Source organism: Simochromis diagramma, unplaced genomic scaffold, assembly GCF_900408965.1.
Source record: "Simochromis diagramma unplaced genomic scaffold, fSimDia1.1 OVJJ01000302.1, whole genome shotgun sequence".
Classification (NCBI taxonomy): Eukaryota; Metazoa; Chordata; class Actinopteri; order Cichliformes; family Cichlidae; genus Simochromis; species Simochromis diagramma.
In genome coordinates, this window is record NW_024386792.1 from 13646979 (window position 1) to 13666627 (window position 19649).

Sequence of the window (19649 nt, forward strand, 5' to 3'; positions counted from 1 at the left end):
GGAATGAATATAAGCAGGCTGGGAAGTCATGAAAAGAGCAGATATGAGCAGCTGGTGATGTACATCCCAAAACTAAACAAACTGAGCCTAACTGGGGCACTTGCTAGTTAGACTCTATATGACAGGAGGCGTAAACACGAATGGAAATAATTCAAACAGTGGAAAAAGAGGATTTTAAGCAACTTTTTAAGCAACTGAAAAGAAGGATGGAAAATGTCCTCCACTTTGTTTCCACTTAGAAATGCTCTGCTATGCACTTCTAAATGGTAAATGGACTGGTTCATGCAGTATATAGTGCCTCATTCACCCATTAATACAAACACTTTCTTCTATGCTTAGGTGCTTTCTATCGAAATTTTGCACGACAATGCATACAATCACATTTAAAACATATTTCAATTTTTTTTTTCTGTATCATCATTATCACAAATTTCTTGTAATACTGTGATACATTTTTGCGACTTTATTGCCCACCTTTGGACTGCAAATGTTTGTCCACTTGAGCTTAAATGTAATGGGCAAACATTAACAACTTAAATACTTAAAATACTTAATACATTAAATTTTGCATAAACTGACTTAAGTTTTTAAGTAAACATTTAGCTTTGCAGCTAAAAAACACTAATGAGCCATGAAAAAAGGCGTCCTCCTATTCCACACAGTCCTCCTAAATAAAATCTCATGTGCTCAGACACAGTATGGACCTAATTCACTAGCACTCTCTCTGGAAGCCCAGTCATATATATCATGTATTAGTGACCTATGTTGCAGAGCAGCTATTATAGTGATGTTGAATCCACTGGGAAAAAATGACCAAGTGTGAGATATCAGAAAGCAAGCACTCTGCCAGAGTTAATCACAAAAAATTGGGATTGATGAATTTATATATATTACTCGCTTATTTCTCTAATAGAAAAGGAAACATATCACTGTCTGTGAAGGTTCTCAGTCATCTCGTAGTCTAAGGAGCTTGGAAAGAAAAGCGTCTGGACTTCTTCTTTAAGCTCAACTTAAAGAAGTCCAGATGCTTTTCTTTCCAAGCTCCTGAAACATATCACTGTATATTTGAACGTGAAACTTATATTTCATTGGATTGTAGAAGAAATTCTCAGTAAGTCTAACAAAAAAGATAAATGTTACATCTCAAGATTATCAGAAACTGCTTGTCTGTACTGTCCGTCTTATTATTGGACGATCTGATATCCTCGTGTTGGTGTTGTTCCCTCGTCATCATAAATAATGTTGTTCCAGGTTCAACATTGCAAGTGACCAATCACCTTCCCCTGAGGTCATCCGCGACCTCGAAAAAAAACAAACGCCTTAAAAAAATCTACTTCACTTGCGAGATGAGAAACCGCCTCTGTAAGGACAATATGCATAATGCTTACCGTTTATTAAAGGATCCTGAAATGCAAAGAATTCAAGTTCCTGGATCGGCGGACAGAAACGGTTTCTCTTCTCGCAAGTGAAGTAGATTTTTTTAAGGCGGTATTTTTCAAAGGCACAAAAGGGGGACGTCACAACAATGTGATTGGTCACTTGCAATGTTGAACCTGGAACAACATTTATTATGATGATGTGGGAACAACACCAACACGAGGATATCAGATCGTCCCTTATTATTTTGCTACATGCAGAAACATACTGTACTGGCCTAACTGCTGATGACAGCATGCCTTACAGTCATGCATAAAAGACATTCACAAGTTTCAATCAGGCTTAGTAACAAGGAGCTGAAAAGATTCCTATCTTTATGGGCCAAGACTAATATGTTTTTTGTGTGTGTTTCTTTTTTTATTCTAAAAATAATCTCTCCCTTCCAAATACTAAGTTATTTCCCTTTTAGATCATCTGACTATCCAATCGAATATTAACTTAAAATAAAGAATTTTTTTTTTAGTACATCCTGATATTCACAAGGGTGCAGCAAGTTTACATTGTTCAGCAATCAAGTGAAAAAATGAATGTTCAAAGTGATGTTATTGTAGTCCACCACATGTGCTGACAAAGTTTCTCAAAGGTCTAGAGGCAGTTCCATTAATGGATCTATTAAACTAGAAAACCTCAGTCACTGACTTTCCGCTGTGAATGAAGGAATAAGAGCCAGAGGCCACTACTAAAGATAAATCCCTTAATCCTTTATAGGTCTGTCCGACCTACTTTTTCCCAAGGTACTGATTTTTATCCAGAGGAGAGAAAATACATTGTCACTTTAGCCAAAGCAATATTTAAAAGTATGCATTTCATTCTGTTTATTCGAACACAACCCCAGGACATCATGTAACCGAATGTTGCATAATTGGTGAGATACCTGGAAGAGTTTCCAAAAATCGTTGTCAGCATAAGTCTGAGTGCAGCTGAAACTATCTGAAGCTTAAAGGCCAACAAACAAGGAACATTCATCCAGTCACCTGATGCTACAAACATTATGTTAAAAACAAAGTTCTTTAACACATTTTTACATCTGTGCTTCTCACCTGTACTGAGCCTGGAAGTGTTCGTGGACAAAACTGTTTCGCCCTCGAGGTTGCTGTATGCTGGCTACACTGGGACTGGAAGCATGATCCAATGGACTTGCCCCCTGTAAACATGGAGAAGACAAAAAAGAACTGAAAACTGTTCTATAACGTATAATGTTAAATAACCATACATTACTTCCTTATGACATTACTACAAACGACACTGAACACCAGTTTCTGAATGCTGTATCATTCACTTCGATTTTAAGAAGCATCCCATCTACAACACAGTGCATTTACTCTGTTCAAATTGAGAGTAGCTATCACTAGCACAGGAATACATAAATAAGCTTCATACAAAAGGTAAAACTCGATGCCAGGATACAAAGTGTCTCCGGTGTTACTTCATCAACACCGACAGATGCTGATGCAAAGCAGAGGGGAAAAGTAACCAAATTCAATGGCAGCTACGGGTAATACAGAAGATGCATTTTCCCTGCCTTATTATTGTTATGTATCTCTAGGAACGAGTAAAATGAGTCAAGAATCATTCACATGCATTGTAAGTGGCTACATTAAACTACAAGATGATCAAAATGATTAGATGAAGAGAGATGAAGAAAGAGTGAGACACAAATTAAGAATCAATCCTAGTCTAGGATTGATTCTTAATTTGTGTCTCACTCTTTCTTCATCTCTCTTCATCTAATCATTTTGATCATCTTGTAGTTTAATGTAGGTGCAGTCATAAAATATTTGAGCAGGAAATATCTATTGAAGAGAGTCAAAGTTTAAATGGTTAACCACAAAACAGTCAACACAGACTAGAGTCACAGGAATATTTGAGGATGTCAAACATCCTCAGTGTCACGCTGATGTCTGCTGAATAAACTACATAGCAGCGATACTCCCACATGCTGTGTCATACACAGCAGGAGGGCAGAAAGACTTCAAAGATAAACAAAAGTATAAAAGAATGATGCCAATGAATAAAAGATCACAGCAACAGATTTCTGCATTTCCATCGTGTGTAACTATTCTTAAAAACGTAGCTAACATTAGGTGGTAATGGCGGACTTAACACACAAAAGAAATCCCAGGTCTGCAAGTACATTTACTTCTATTCAGGAGTTACGCATGCTGGTGTCAGTTTGCTTTTAACGAGCAAGGAGAGAAATGCTGACGTGTTTTTATTGCTGCTGTGCTAACCACTGAGGAGGACCCTACAGATCCCTCCGACAGTACATCAGTAGCATTCTAAAAAGTTTGCATGACAAGGCTAATTTTCAGAAACCAAACTTTACTTGCAAAAGTACATTGTCCTTTAATTCTTAAAGAAGTTACATTCTTTCTTTACACTGTATTTCACTATAAGAACACTTACACAGATATTTTCATTCATTTCATCTAGTCTGTTTACCACTTTGTGATGTAAATGATGGTAATCGTTTTGTTTATTCAGGATCATGTTTCAAATCTTTCCTTTTGAGAAATCATTAAGTGCTACACACATGCTAATTAGACAACACAGTGCCGTAGTTTAAACCCTCAAGCGAATCAAACATTAAGCAGCAAACAAAGTCAGAGTCCACTGAGAAATGAGACTTTCTGCACCCGGTCTTGGGCCATGTGAAATAATGACAATCCAACTTTGATGAAGCTTTTCTTTTGTTCAAACAAAATCCAATCATCGCTGCTCTCACTCTGAACAATGGGCAGCTTTTGGCATCTTTGAAAACTTTTTTCAAGGATGGCTCTTTTCCTGAATATTTAATGAGGCACAAGCACAAAGCCCAGGAAGCATGTGTGGCAGTTTGTGTTTTTAAAATCCATCTCAGCCCTATTTTTAGACGTGGCCTTGTCTCTACTTTCTTGTTTGTCTATTAAGTGGATAAAAACTTCATCCTTTGACTTACTGCAATATGTAATTGCAATATCTCAGTATTTTTGAAAGGTGTCTCGCTATAAAGGAAAACCACCAAGTAACCTTTTCAATTCAAGTAAGCAGTAACAGAAAGTGATGTGTACACAGTAGACAAATGTGCCTTTACTTCTGAGTCAAGCTTTAAAACATATCAGTTCTAACGGACAGCTTAGAAGGGGAGTTGTAGAGATAGGAAAGGTGACTCAACAGAACCTGGATACCACATTTTTTCCAGGTTTGCACCTTAAACCTTACGTAATATTTAACAGCACAAAATTGAAAGTCAACTTAGATATATTTGGGACTCTAAGTTCCACAAACAACAGAGGTTTATTTCAGTTTTTCCTGAACATAAAATACTGTTAAAGAAATAATTTTTTTAAAAATATTAATACTCTATAATTCACATATGAATCATCTCCCTTGGCATATCCCAAGTTAGGCTGTGACTGACTCCCCTTTTCAGAATTTTGTCCTCTCTTTTTTTCCGCTTGCATCTCTTTTCTTGAGGACAATGGAGAACAATCCTCACACCCTTAGAGACAGACTAGATTACAAATATCACCATGGAAACAGTGGCCTCATTCCCCTCAATGAACATGATGGAATGGGGAACTTTTTTATTAGCCACAGCATGCCCTAAAAATAGAGAAAAAAAATGCAGTGATTGTAAAAGTTTAGACTGATACCATCCATCCATTCGCTTCCGCTTATCCTTTTCAGGGTCGCGGGGGGCGCTGGAGCCTTTCCCAGCTGTCATAGGGCGAGAGGCGGGGTACACCCTGGACAGGTCGCCAGTCTGTCGCAGGGCTAACACACAAGGACAGACAACCATTCACACTCACATTCACTCGCACATTCACACCTAGTGGCAATTTGGATTATCCAATTAACCTATCCCCACAAGCTGATACCAATGGTTAAAATAGCAATTTGGCTTATAGTGTCTTACTGATATTTTGTTTTCTGTTTGTTTGCTTGGTTTGTTTAGTTAGAGCAGTTTTTCTACCTTTTATGTGAAAGAAATTAATACGTGTTCATTGTGGAAAAAAATAATAGCATTGACAGTATTATGATACTGCCTTTTAATGATCACAAATTAAAAATTAAAAGTTTATCAGACTTAATCCCAGATATAAGAAACACTGGAGATAATAGAAAACTTAACTAGTGTAATAATATTTTTCACCAACACAGTGATTCCCATGGAGCTATTAGCTGAAAACACTGTATCTCAGCACGGTGTGCAGCGTGTCCTCAACAAGATTTGAGGAAAGTTATGTCCTTGAGGAACTGGAAAAACATCTATCAAAGACTGGATTCATCTGACCCTTTAACTGATCATCATTCATCCATCAGAAATGGCCTCAGTTGAAGGCTAGCTATCAAGACGTCATTCTTAAGGAAGGGAAATAGGTAGAATGCCAAATTACAAAAGAACTGGACTGAAAATCAGTGGCAACAGACCTTTTGGAGTGATTAATCCAAATTTGAATTTTTCTGTCAGATTATTGTCAATATATATGGAGGAGGTCAGGAGTGAGGTACAACAGTAAGTGTCTACAGCCATCTGGAAAACACAGTGAATGCTCTGTCATGGCTATCATCTTGATAGAGAAGGCAAAAGGCAGCCGACATCCAAAGAAGAGCTTTGAATTTCCTCCAAAAGGCCTGAAGAGCTGTTTCTAAAGACTATTTAAAGAAATGACAAGAAAGCTCTAAGAGTCTAAAAGTCTAAGAGCATTAAGGCTGTGAAGAATTAAGGTGGTATTAACAATATTGGCTTTCAAGCTCGTTAGAATTGTGAAACTCTGTTTTTGTCTTATGTATTGTATTTGCATGTATGCTTGCAGCAACAGATTTCTGCATGTCCATTTCCAATTTCTTTGCAAAACATATAGACATGGGGGATAGCTGAAAGCATTTGCATAGTACTGTTCACTGGACATAGCATATCAAGGGCTTTTTCTCAGAGAAAGCACGACTCCCAAAATGATAAAATATTTCATTCTCAATTTTGGATTCATCCTTCCAAATTCTTCTGCATGTCGAATATTTATAATATTCAGGGTCACGGTGGAACAGGTGACTATTTCAGCTGTCATACGGCGAGGGACAGGGGAGACCCTGGACAAGCGAACTGTCTGTCACAGAACCCACACAGAGACAGACAATAATTCAAACTCGTTCACAGCTAATTCAGACTTAGAGATGAACTTAACATGCATATAATACATGATTTACTTCTAACAGTCAACGAAAGGCAAATTCAAAACTTTTGCAGTTCACCCATAGTGCAGGAACCATTCTGGATTCTTCATTATTCAATTTAACTAAGAATACAGCGCACACCAAGAATATAAACAGTTCATCATAAAGTTAACTTAAGTGTGCCAAACAAACATAACAGGAAAAAAATATGATCAAAACTGACTTTGATACTTAATTCTATATGCATTACTAAATCAAACCACCGCATTTCAAAAGGCATCTCTCACCAGAATCAGGTCAACAACCTCTTAGCCAGACCCAAGATCGGTAAACAGATGCCAAGAAATGAGACAAAACTGCTCATATGCACACTTAACACCTTTAAGACACATATGCACATATGCACATGCATACAGAATATTCCGCAGATGCAAACAATAGGATAGACAAAGAAAAAGAACACTGAGACTCCACCGCTTCTTTATTTAGCACCAAGGGAATAATGAATACCACCACAATGTTGTTCCAGCTCTGCTATGGTCTGCCAAAAATAGATGCGGGGGCCGGCCGCAGCAATAACAAGTGAATACTAATATTCAGAGGCAGTAAGCTGTTCAATTGTCACACTGGGTATAATCCAAAAAACCCTCCTAATGCTAACAGATCTAGGCCATATTCAGCTGCCTCCTGTTGCTTGAGGGCGAAATTACCAGCGGCATCATGCTCCTGGCAATATAATTGATTTCTAAGATTTACATATCAGCCGGGTTTCAGAACTCGGCAGGCTTATATAGCTGTACTTATTTTGTTCTCTAAATGACTGTAGCGTCAAACTGTACACAAGCTACTTAAAGAAGAAAAAAAAGCAAGCAGAGCAATGAGCAGGTAGAAAGAAGTTTAAAAAATGTCAACCAGAGCAAGTAACTTAGCAAAAGTTGGAAGGTGGTATTAAATGGCTCTGCTGCTTCTCTTAGAGTTGGGAATAGGCATATTTTGGCCATGCCAATGAGTTTAGTCAGTTTCATTTTTACTTTTTTTCTGCACAAGCAGCCAGGTGTTATAGCCAGTCAATTAAAGCACGAAGAACTGATGTAAAGTGTACGTGCAAAAGCCTGGTGGACTCGTAGCAATGGGCTGAGAGATTAGGACACAAATAACTTTGACAATAAAAACTTTAGTTATTAGCAATGAGTGATGAAATTGAGTTTGGTGTTTCCATTAGACCAGTCCTCTAAAATGAAGAGCTCTTTTAGCTTTGGCAGCAAAAGCTATTCCCAGCATACTGAGGAAATGTTTCTGAGGTGCAAAAAGAGCCACGGTCACTTTGAAAAGAACACTGTGTCCTTCATCTCTTTTGTTCTCCCTTTTTTCTTTTTGTTTACTCCTGCTCTGAGCAAGGAGAGGTCAAAGAGGTACGCATCACAATCATCAGCCGAGCTAAGCACTATCGCATCACAGGAGCAGCAAACCCAACAGGACTCAGGGGTATTGTGTGCTCACATGAAGGCTCACCAGGAGCTGTGCACACAAACCCCCACCCATAAAAAAAAAATCACAGGTAGAAGAGCACGCAGATAAACTTCAAGCCAACCATTGTATTGTCTAATTAGATAAGTCATGCTTGAGCTTTGTCACCTTTAAACTGATTATACTGTTGATATCACAGGACACAACTACATTACTGCATGTCACCGAATCTTCTACCCGGTTCCTCTGAGGTATAAAACAATGTAGTGCTAAAGTAAACATTTGCACAAGTCTTCATCTGTTTGATATTGGTAGTCATTCAACTTCACTCACACCTAGAGAAACCACCTGGTGGTGAGTGGGTGCTTGTGAGCATAGCCAGCGTGATATACTTACAGCTAAGTAAAAACAAGAGCAGACTGTTGCTTTGACTGTCGTGGGATTCTGCATGGCTGCATCGTAACTATATTCCCACCTACAGCTTTCATGTGCTGCTCTCTTCCCATCCCGCCTGCCTTCACCTACTGCATCACTGCAGGGCATCACAACATGCACAATTTGGCACAGATACTGAAACACTCCAGTGTTATATCAACTGTCAAAAAAAAAAGCCATCTGAAATTCTTCAGAAGATCTAAGCAAGTAAAAGGTTTTCGAAGGAAAAGGAACAAAATCTGTGGCGTATACACAAGTGTGCTATCTTTATCCCATCAGGACTCTCCTACTGCACAGTTTGAAACAAGATTAAAATGCCTTTGCAAAGACATGCTCTCAATTGTGAAAGCACAGAGACCACGGAGAATGAAAATAAGAATGACGAAATATGAGCAATGAAGTATAACCCTCTTCTGACAGTGCGCACTGGAGTATGAAATATTCCTCAGGAGTAAAAATTCTCACTGATGTGGGCAAATCTTAACAAGGTAGCAAGTCACAGTGATGCGTACGACCATCCCGCAACTCATACACATCATGACAACCATGACAATCAGAGAGGAACAACACGGATACTTGATTGCTGTCTTTCCTGTGACCCAAGATGTCCTGGTCTTCCCCCAAACTTTGCTCCGTTGAATCTCACCTCTGTTGGCACTCAGCTCTGTATGATCACTGAAGCATTTCTGCAGTGTAGCCACTCTAAATCTCTTTGGCCCTGTGCCCCCTTTGTCTGCTGGCAGAAGCACAGCTTCCCTTCAGAGATCTTCACACTCCAATCCCTACATGAAAACATATGCTGTTATCAAAGCCATGCTGATTCCCCGTGGCATGCATTCATGCGTGATGTTTGAGGGAGTCTGAAGCAGAGGGGAGTGAGTAGAAGTTTGACTTAATGTGTGTGGCTGTATATTTGAAGGTGTGTGTGTGTGTGTGTGTTTGCAGTTGTACGTACAGTACGTGCAGGCTTAGAGATCTGAAATCACTGTGATAATGGGAAATAGGAGGTCCGATCCTATCCAAGAATGAAACAGGTGGTGTTTAGTGTGCGGTTAGGCTGTTGGTATAGCGACAAAACAAGACAAGAACAAACCAGCAGAGACGTTTTAGCCATGAGGTAGAGAGACTAAATAATAACTGAAAAGACTTTAGATTTCAGCCTTGACACTGACAGGTGGTGTGTTTCTGCTCTCGGCTCAAAATTATGACTGTGATAAGAAACTCCTGAACAGGCAGCTTAGGTAACCCAGCCACTGGCCAAAATCTTCAAGGGGCCACAAGATAAATGCTTTGGCAATGAGCCTTACAAAGCAATTTAAGTATTTTTTTAAATATGTAAAATATGCTGGCAGTAATTTAACATAATCATTACTGAGGAAAAGGTGAAGCAAGGTCAATGTGCAAACAATATTTTACAGTTTTCATGTACTTTCATTAGGTACACCTGTTCAACCACCCTATAATGCAAATCTATAATCAGTCAATCACATGGTATTCTGTGCATTTAGGGCTGAAGGCATGGTCTAGACGACCTGATGATGTTCAAACTGAGCATCCAAATGTGGAAGAAAGCTGACTGAAGCGACTGTGAACATGGAATGTTTGCTGATGTGAGTGTTTCAGAAACTGCTTATCGGCTGGAATTTACAGAGAACAGTACGAGAAAGAGCAAATATCCAATGAGCATCAGTTTTCTGGGTGAAAATACCTTGTTGATGGCAGAGGTCAGAGAAAAATGGCCAGTTGTTTGAGAGGCAACAGTGACCACTCGATACAACTAAGATAGACAAAAAAGCATCTCTGAGTGGAAAATGGGCTACAGCAGCAGAAGACCACACCAGTGTCGCTCCTGTCAGCTGAGAATAGAATATTGAATAACAATAATAATAATAGAAGATTGGAAAATCGTTGCATGGCCTGATGAGTATTGATATTTGCTGCATCATTCCAGATTTGATGGAAACAACAAGAAAGCCTAGATCTATGCTTTCTGCTGGAGTTTGTTGCTGACCATGCCCTTTATAACCAGCGAACGCCCTTCTTCTGATGGCAGCTTCCAGCACGATGATGCAACACCTCAAATCATCTCAAACAGGTTTCTTGAATATGACAATAAGTTCACTGTACTCTGTACATTCAGAGTCAGTGACCAACAAATCTCACGCAAGTGTGCAACGCTATCATGTCAATATGGACCAAAATCTGTGAGGAATGTTTCCAGCACCTTGTTGACCAGTGTACATCAACGCAGCTCAAATGTAGAGCCCACTCAAAGGCCATGTGCCGCAGTCAGTTTTGATGAAGAAATGCAGTAGAGAACCGGGAACTGTAGAGTTACACGACGCAGACTGCAGGATGTGATTCAACATAGACGACATCAGGTGCATATAATAAACACCAACATGTCATTATTACATGACTACTAAGATTTAAATGTGTTTCTTCAAGCTACATGTACTGCTGTAAAAAAAAATATCTGTTGCTTTATAGAAAAATACTGATTTACCCTCAGAATTTCACTTAAATACTGAAACTGCATCAAACATTACAGTACATTTTCATACATCCAGACTATATCAAGTTGTTTTTTTCCTAATCATTTAACATATCCTACTCTTTTCACTTTAATTTTTGAATCCTCTGAGCCTAACAATTTCAGAGAGAGAGAGAAAGAGAGGGGTATAATCACTATGTTCTTTTATTGAATCCTTTCACAGCAGCTGAGGAGAGAAACATGTTTTATTTTGTTCTTATTTATTACGACCAAAAATAAACAGTAGCCAACCAAAGACGCTGACTCAGTTATCATCTGAAACCACATTTCTAATCAACTGGCGGGCTCAAGGGGCTTAACACAGTCACCTTGACTGCCAGTAACAGCTCTGATTCATCTCCTACATACCCGGCGAATGCTTACTCACACATACACAAATAATTCTCATGTGCGCAAACATGCACATGCAGATAATACGAAATACTAACAATATACAGTAAATACACTTTTCTGTGTTTTCTTTGCGTGAATTGAAATCGTTTGTGATCACAACCTCACGCTCTGGTTGCCTTTCGCGTGGCCTCTCATACACACTAACAGGCGTGCAGTATTTAGAAGCTGTGCTCGGGCATGGTCATAATAGCTTTTAGTGCCTAAATGCGCCTAAAGTTTGTGTCGCCAAAGGATGAGTGGCAACATTCATTGAGGTGAAAAAACCCACAAAATTCTGACAGCAGGCCATGAGTGACACTGGCATAGAAGTGGGAATGAATCCGAGTTGAGATGCTGCCATGGCTCTTCTTCCAAATGTGTTTCCACCTCAGAGAGGCAAAGCATGATCCTGCCAAATTCAGCCAGGCTGACCAGAAGTGTAATCTCTTCCAGCCATGCCCACGGCTCAAATGATGAAGGCCTGAAGAAATTCTCATGATAAAACCTGGCAAACGAAGCCTTCAGGTGATGCAAAGCCAGCTGTGACTGCAGTGGCTCTGATGCTCTATGGTGTACCAGAGAAATGTGACACTACCCACAGGAATGTATACTGTAACATTTCCGTATCTTTTCCATACAGTTTCTGCTGGTTTTATTTTTAAATTAAATTTACACTCAACATAAAATTAAACCATAAAAACACGAGATTTTTTACTGGTTTTACCATTTATATAAATATTCATTGTATGTTCAAGTGTCCTGCTGCAAGAAGTAGTTGATCCCGTTAGCCCACTCATGAGTGACAACGAATGTGACTGCTGCAGAAGTCAACTTACCCAGTGTGGCCAAAATTTAGAAACTGCCAGGCATCTCTGATCAGTTATCTGTGCTAGGAAATGGGCTGCCTGCTGTGTGTGGTAGCATTCTGAATTTAGTACGTTGCATAACATGCTGGCGTGATGTTTCTTAGAAAATTAGACATGGCATCTGAGGAGTGTGCGTTCACAGGTACAAATAAAAAGGAAACATGTATCTCAAAATAATTATTCCTCTTGTTATAAAAGATGCCATAGAAAAGAAAGAAGCAGGACCCAAAGAAAATAAAATGCGTGGACCTTGGACACAACCTTCAAAATAAAATATTCATTTCTGACTCAACAGAAAAAAAGATTATCTTTTAAAGAACAGCTTGGAATATAATGACTATATCATGATGTACATTTTCAATATACAGCCTTGAAATCAAAAGTCACATTTTAACAGCTGTGTAATTTTATTTTCTAAACTCTGCTCACTATTTTATAAAGAGTTAAGATACCTTTCGACATGTGTGTTGTGGACGAGTTTCTCTTCATAAGTTTTACAGTGTTTTGAGAACATTTTATAGGAGCTGAAGTGGCCACACTTTAACTCCTGGTCACAGCTTGATGATTTCGGTCTCCAGCAGGAAGAGATGATGTCTCCCACTGAGCGTGTGAATTAGGGAAGCCAGTGTTGACATACTGTAGCTGCTGGTTGCTTCTGAACACAGCCAGATCCACTCTCGTCTTTCACAGAAAGGCTGCCAGTTGAATGGCAGTCATTCCAGCACAGGGCAGCTTTTAACAAAAGTATGTTTGTACGTTTGTCAACACAATTGGAGAACTAGAACTTTGCTGATTTAATTGCACTTTGTAATCAAAAAGCTTCTGATAGAAAATCAAACAGTGTCTACACAGTGTCTGCAAGCTTTTCTCAAAGTAGCAGAATGTAAAGCCAACATGACTGAACAAGGTCAATAAGAGATGGATGTTTTCATTACATTCTTTAAAAACTAAATGAATAAAAGCAATGCTATTAACCTCATGAGCCTGCCTTACTCTTACTGTACCATTAGCTTTTGCTCTTTCATGGTCTACCTGTGGATTTAGAAATCAGCTGGTTGTGATATGAATTTCATTACATTCATACAGAAATGCTGCACTGAGGCGATCTGTTGTGATGCACTGCACAGGGGGATATGCTGTGACAGTCCACCAGCCTACCAATGTGCCTGGTTTGTCCATGTATGCCAGTAACTCGCTGTGGCCAAGTGGCGAGTGAGACCCAAAACATATACCCAAAGCAACCCAGGAGTTTATTAAAGCAAAGAACTGGAATATTCTTGAATGTCTGAGTCAGTCACCTGATCTTAACCAAATTGAACATGCATTTCACTTGTTGAAGGCGAAACCTTGGACAGAAAGGCCCAAAGACAAACAGCAACTAAAAGCCGCTGCAGTAAAAGCCTGGCAGAGCATTAAAAAAGAGGTAGCCCAGCATGTGGAGATGTCCATGAGTTCAAGACTTCAAGCTGTCATTGCCTGCAAAGGGTTTTCAACCAAGTATTATTAGAAATTAACATTTTATTTTCAGTTATTTAATTTGTCCAATTACTTTTGAGCTTCTGAAATGAAGGGGTCGTGTTAAAAAAAAATCCTATAGTTCCTCACATTTTTGTGAAATCTTTTTGTTCAGCCTACTGAATTAAAGCTGAAAGTCTGAGCATCTGAGTTGTTTCATTTTAAACTCATTGTAGTAATGTGCAGAACCAAAAGGTTGTTTTTGTCCAAATATATATGGAACTAACTGTATCCTCAGGACAAAATGCAGAAACCACCACCTGACGCCACAGTTGGTCAGATTCCAAACACAAGCCTCCATATTTTAATATAGTGCAATTCAACTATATTTATATAGCGCCAAACCCCAACAATAGTCATGTCAAGCTGCTTTATATTATAAGGTAAAGACCCTACAATAATACAGAGAAAACCCCAACAATCAGAAGACCCCCTGTGAGCAAGCACTTGATGACAACAGGAAGGAAAAACTCCTTTTTAACAGGAAGAAAGCTCCCACAGAATCGCATCGAGCAAACTAACAACAATTGCTTTACAATCTGGAAACTGGTCAAGTGAGGTCAAGCTTAAATGACATGAATGAAATGACAGCCATATTTTGCTGGTGACAAAACTGAACAGGAAACCACATTATCATTTTTACGTTGAAGTGTACCAGAAACTTGGTGTGATTAAAGGGAGTGGGAGAAGCGAAAATTCTAGAGAAGAATGCGATTGAGACACCGACAGAGCAACATAGGGACCGAGTCAGAGAGGCAGAAGGGATGTGGTCCAGAGCAGGGGAGGAATGAAAGAAATGCTGTCCATGCATTAAACCAGCTGACTCACCTCTATTCTTTCAGCTACAGCTAATTCGGCCTATTCAAAGCTAGCTTATGGTAACAAGGCAATCTGGGAGATAATGCTGGAAACCACTGGCATTGTTAACCCCACTTCCCCCTGTATTTCTCTGCTCTCTTCTCACCACCTTTGTCCACTCTCACTTCCTCTCTTTACTGGCACTTTCTTTTCACGTTAAATTTCGAGTCCACAGCAACAAATAAATATGCCCACGCTGTTCTGTGCTTTCTTTGAACAAAACAATTGCCCTTTCACTTGTGTTTCTTTATGATTCTGGATCACAAAGCCACACGCAAACAGCTGCACATGAACTTCTTCTGATCGTAGTCCTATCCCACAAGAACCCTGCGTGTATCCACTTGATTTCATGCAGTGCAGCAAGACCCGCCACTCTTTGGCTGTTACTATGGGGATGCCAGCTGGGCCAAAACAAAGGCAGAACAGAAAACAAGCAGCCTGAGACAAGAGGCACTGGCAGAGCTCTGACAGCCAAATCAGCCTTGGCTTTATAAGCTAGAACCACCTATCTCTGTTTTTCTGTGTCTCTTATTCCGAAGTGTTTATTTTCAGACAAATATTGATTTAGAAGAATATATTAGGTTTAGTTTTTGAGATGAAGGGGAGAGAATTAATTAGCTTCCTAAGAGGAAGGGCTCTGCTTGCTTTGATGAAGTTGTGCTCTGAGTTGACCAGTGGCAGAGCCTCTGGTTGTATCAGGAAAAAAAAGAGAAGTACCAAAGCTGATCTGCGCTTGGCATCCTGGGAAAGACAGAAAGAGATCCACTGCTAAAAGGCAACTTGACATCTTTTAAAACTAGGTAAGGTAATTTGACAGTGTTATATTGTGGACAATGCAGGAAATTGCACAGATTGAATATGTAAATAAATAAAAACACTTTTAAAACTTTTCTACTCTGTACTGAGAGACACAATAAGAATTGCACGAGGTTGGCCAGTATCCTGAAAGAAAAGTCACAACACTTCTGTCATGATCCTGGGTCCTTTTGACCCAGCATTTTGTGTTTCTCTTCGATTTTGGTTCTGTTCTTCCTTTGTTAGTGTTTACTCTGTCCTGCCCGCGTGTTCCTGTTTTATTGTGAAGGTCTGCGTCTGATGTGAGTGTTTTCAGTGTTGCCTCCCTAGTCTCGCTATGTTAATCACTCCCAGCTGTGTTTCCCACCGGTGTGTAATCTTCCTGTGTTCTCTGAGTGTATTTAAGTTGTATTTTCTGTCTTAGTAATTGCTGGTTCGTCTGTGTTGTTTCCCCTCGGTCTCCCTGCGTCTCCTCGCATGTATTTCTCCGGACCTCCCTGTATCCTCATTCTGGTTTGTCTTATTAGTTTACCCAGTTTAGGTTTCCGGTTTCATGTTTTGTCGCCACCGCTGTTTGTACTCACACCCCTGTAAATAAACATTCATCTGCACCAGAGCTGCCGCATTTGGGTCCCATTTCATATTCCACACGGCTTGCCCCGGCAAACCGTGACAACTTCTAATGCCAACTTTGTGAATAAAGTCAGCAAAGCCAAACAGAAAATATAAACAAATAAGACATAGAGATTTGAATTTCAGTTTCATATAGAGGTGATGTTCTCAAAAGCTCCTTTATTGATTTTAAAAACCAACACAGCAGCAACTTCAGAGAAATATTCCAGAGGCCTTTCAGCATGTCTCCGTGTAGGAATCAGTGTTTTATGGATAGAATTCCAGAAAAAGCCACTAAAACTGTCAGCTGAATCTGCCATCTTATTACTCTTACCTGCACATGGAAATGTAAAATAGAAATAAAAAAAATACAAGTAAGCGCAAATAAATATTATTATATAAATATTATAAATATGACATTGCTTATAATTGTGTCACTGTGCCACCCAGCTAATGGTTTGGCTGCAAAATGGTAAAGGAGGTGTGATAAAAGGGCTACAGGTGTTCATGTTATGACTTGTCAACTAAACACTTGACTGTTGGCGTAGCGAGAAACTGTGACTCCAGACCAAAAACAGGCCCAAATATGAGTAGTGAAGATCGGCAGAACTGAAGCTAATTATCAGTGGGTCTGTGTTGAAGGTTGCTTGTCTAATGATACCTGAGATTCATGCTTCCCCATGTAGCTGGTGGCCAAACTCTTACATGAGCAGTGCCAAACTCCAACCCCCCTAGGTTGTCGTCAAATATAAGCTCATTGCTTAATAGCACATTTAATAGAGCTTAAAGATCCGCAAGATCTTCAACTTTTTGCAGATGATGTGAGTCTGTTGGCTTCATCAGGTGGTGACATCCAGCTCACACTGGAGTGATTAGCAGCCAAGTGTGAAGTGGCAGCAACTCCAATTCTGGGGGCCATGGTCCTCAGCCAGAAAAGGTTGGAGTGCCCGCTTGAGTTATTGCCCCAAGTGGAAGAGTTTAAGAATCATAAGCGTCTTGTTCATGAGTGCAGGGAGAGGGGAGCGGGAGACTGACAGATGGATTGGTGCATCCCTGCAGCTGCAGTGATGCGGACACTGTGCTGGACTGTCGTGGTTAAGAGAGAGCTCAGTGTAAAAGCAAAGCTCTCGATTTACTGGTTGATCTATGTCCCTACCCTCACCTATGGTCACAAGTTTTGGGTAGTGACCAAAAGAACAAGATCGTGGATACAAGCGGCAGAAATGAGATTTCTCAGAGAGGTGGCTGGCCTCTAATTTTATGATAGGGTGAGGAGTTCGGGCATCTGGGAGGGGCTCAGAGCCGCTACTCCTCCACATCAAAAGGAGCAAGTTGCGGCAGTTCGGCATCTGACAAGGATGCCTCCTGGGTGCCTTCTGGGTCAGATGTTAAAAGCATGTTCCACCGGGAGAAGGCCCCAGGCCAGACCCAGGACGCCTTGGTGTTTTCCCGGACAAGCTGGAGAAGGTGGCCAATGAGATGGAGGTCTGGGCTTCTCTGCTTAGGCTTTTGCCCCCACGACCTGGTGCCGGATAAGCTGATGGATGGTTGGATGGATGCTTAATGGCAAAAGTGGTTAAGTGGCCATCATAGTAGTTTTTTTTGTTGTTGCTTTGGTTTTTCTTGAAGATTTAGGCTTTAACAATTTTGACTAAAATGTTGCAAAATTATCAGCAATTGACAGAGTTCTTGGTTTTTTAACTACTGTAAAATAATATGTGGATAGTACATTTTATGCATTACTTTGTATTTTTGCCATTCTAGTAAATAATAATGCTGCCATCACCGATTAAAGTGCTTCTGTTTTTTGAGCCACGCAAAGTCTGTGCCTCTTTTTAAACCCTTTATCCTTCTGGAAAATCTGCCACACTGGCACATTAGCACTTAAGCTGCAGTAAAACCAACAGGAAACACACACTCACACACACGCACACACACACACACACACACACACACACACACACACACACACACACACACACACACACACTGAGCTACAATGAAAAGTGTCACACTACTCAAAACAAGCTGAGGGACTAAATATCTATATTATTTTAAGCCTCGGAACTATGCCAAGATTATTTATAATTATGTTTTTAATCAAATACAAATCAGTTATTTTGTATTATTTATTTTCATTCTTCATTGGATATTATGATAAATGATTTGAACTTAAGCAAGATATAAATAAATCATTAGCGTTTCAGGCCATTGAGGACAATGACAAACACTAAAGAGCTGGTGAGACAGGAACAGGTCAGACTGCATCACAGAGACGGGTCCTGTTCAACAGGCGCACAGGTGTCAGGAAGAGACAACCATATAAGGACGCCAAGAATCTGAAGGTGGGTGTGGTGGAAGTGAACAAACGTGAACGTTGAACCTCTAGTTTACACTTTGCTTACTTGAATATCATCAACAAAAAGTATATTCACATGTTCCTTCAGTTTGCATAGCCACCAGCAAGACCAGTTTTCAGGAACAAACACTGCTTCATGCAGAAGACAACACAAGGCAGTAAGCACTAAAAAATGTTGCAGGAACTCATCGGAGGATTTACGACTGAATGATTATTCTTCCTGGCTTCCTGTTACCTTCCTGACATTTTACAAGTGAATAACAGCCCACAGGTATCTGTATCTTCTTATGAATAACTAGGCAAAAAACACATGAGATCTGGTACCATAATCAACAGAGCTAATTTTGCACCTTTCATGCAATTTACCCTATGATTAAACCTGCTGAGTAATTTTCAATAGCCAAAAGGCATTCTGACAAGAGACAAATGTACTGCACTTCAGAAAATAACTAATTGCAGGGTGTAATAAAATTACCACCTTGCGGTTATATACCTCCACCAATTAGTCAAGTTTACATCCATATTTAACGTCAAAGGATGCCATTTTCTGTAACAAATTGTAACAAATTTAGGGATATAAGGTTATATAAGTAAAAATAAACTAAAATAACATGATTAGGTTTTTTTGTTCTAGTTGTGGAGTATGAAGTAGCTGACAGTATGTTATTTTATACATCCTAAAAAGTGTTATACATGAGCAAGTCACTGCCAAATGTGTTCTGTGAGGTCAAAATGACCTTTGACCACCAAATTCTAACCCTGCGTGAGTCTAAATCATTTAGTGACAAATTTGAGGATATTCCCTCGAGGTGTTCGTAAAACTCTGTGTTCACAGCAACAAAAAAGTAGTGCAAAGGACATCTGCCTTCAGCCATGGCTGTCAACACTGTAGAGACATAAAAACTGGTCTGCAGTAGCTGGTGACCTATTAGTGTCCCCTCCTCCAAAAATAATACACTACACTATACCCTACAAAATATCCTAAGTCCTACAAATCTCTCTACTTTCCACTTGCTGTCTGTTTGACTTCCTTGGCTTCTAGTTGAGTACAGAACAAGTTTATCAGCTGCTCTTGAACATCTAAAAAAAAAGGATTTCCTTTGAAATATTAATAGATTTGATTAAATGTTTCCAAACAAATGTTGTGAATATTTAATTCACATAGTCGAACTCATTAAAAGCGTTTTGCAGTAAATGCCTAACAGCAAGTTGGTGCCAGTGT

At 39.6% G+C, this 19649-nt stretch overlaps 1 protein-coding gene across 1 annotated transcript in view; it reads right to left on the minus strand.

Annotated features, from left to right (window-relative positions):
* Nucleotides 1-19649, minus strand: part of usp43a (ubiquitin specific peptidase 43a) — a 125496-nt gene that overhangs the window by 84389 nt on the left and 21458 nt on the right. The window contains exon 3 of the mRNA XM_040024678.1: nt 2478-2581. Coding sequence (XP_039880612.1) covers nt 2478-2581 — 104 coding nt within the window. The remainder of the gene's footprint in view (nt 1-2477; nt 2582-19649) is intronic.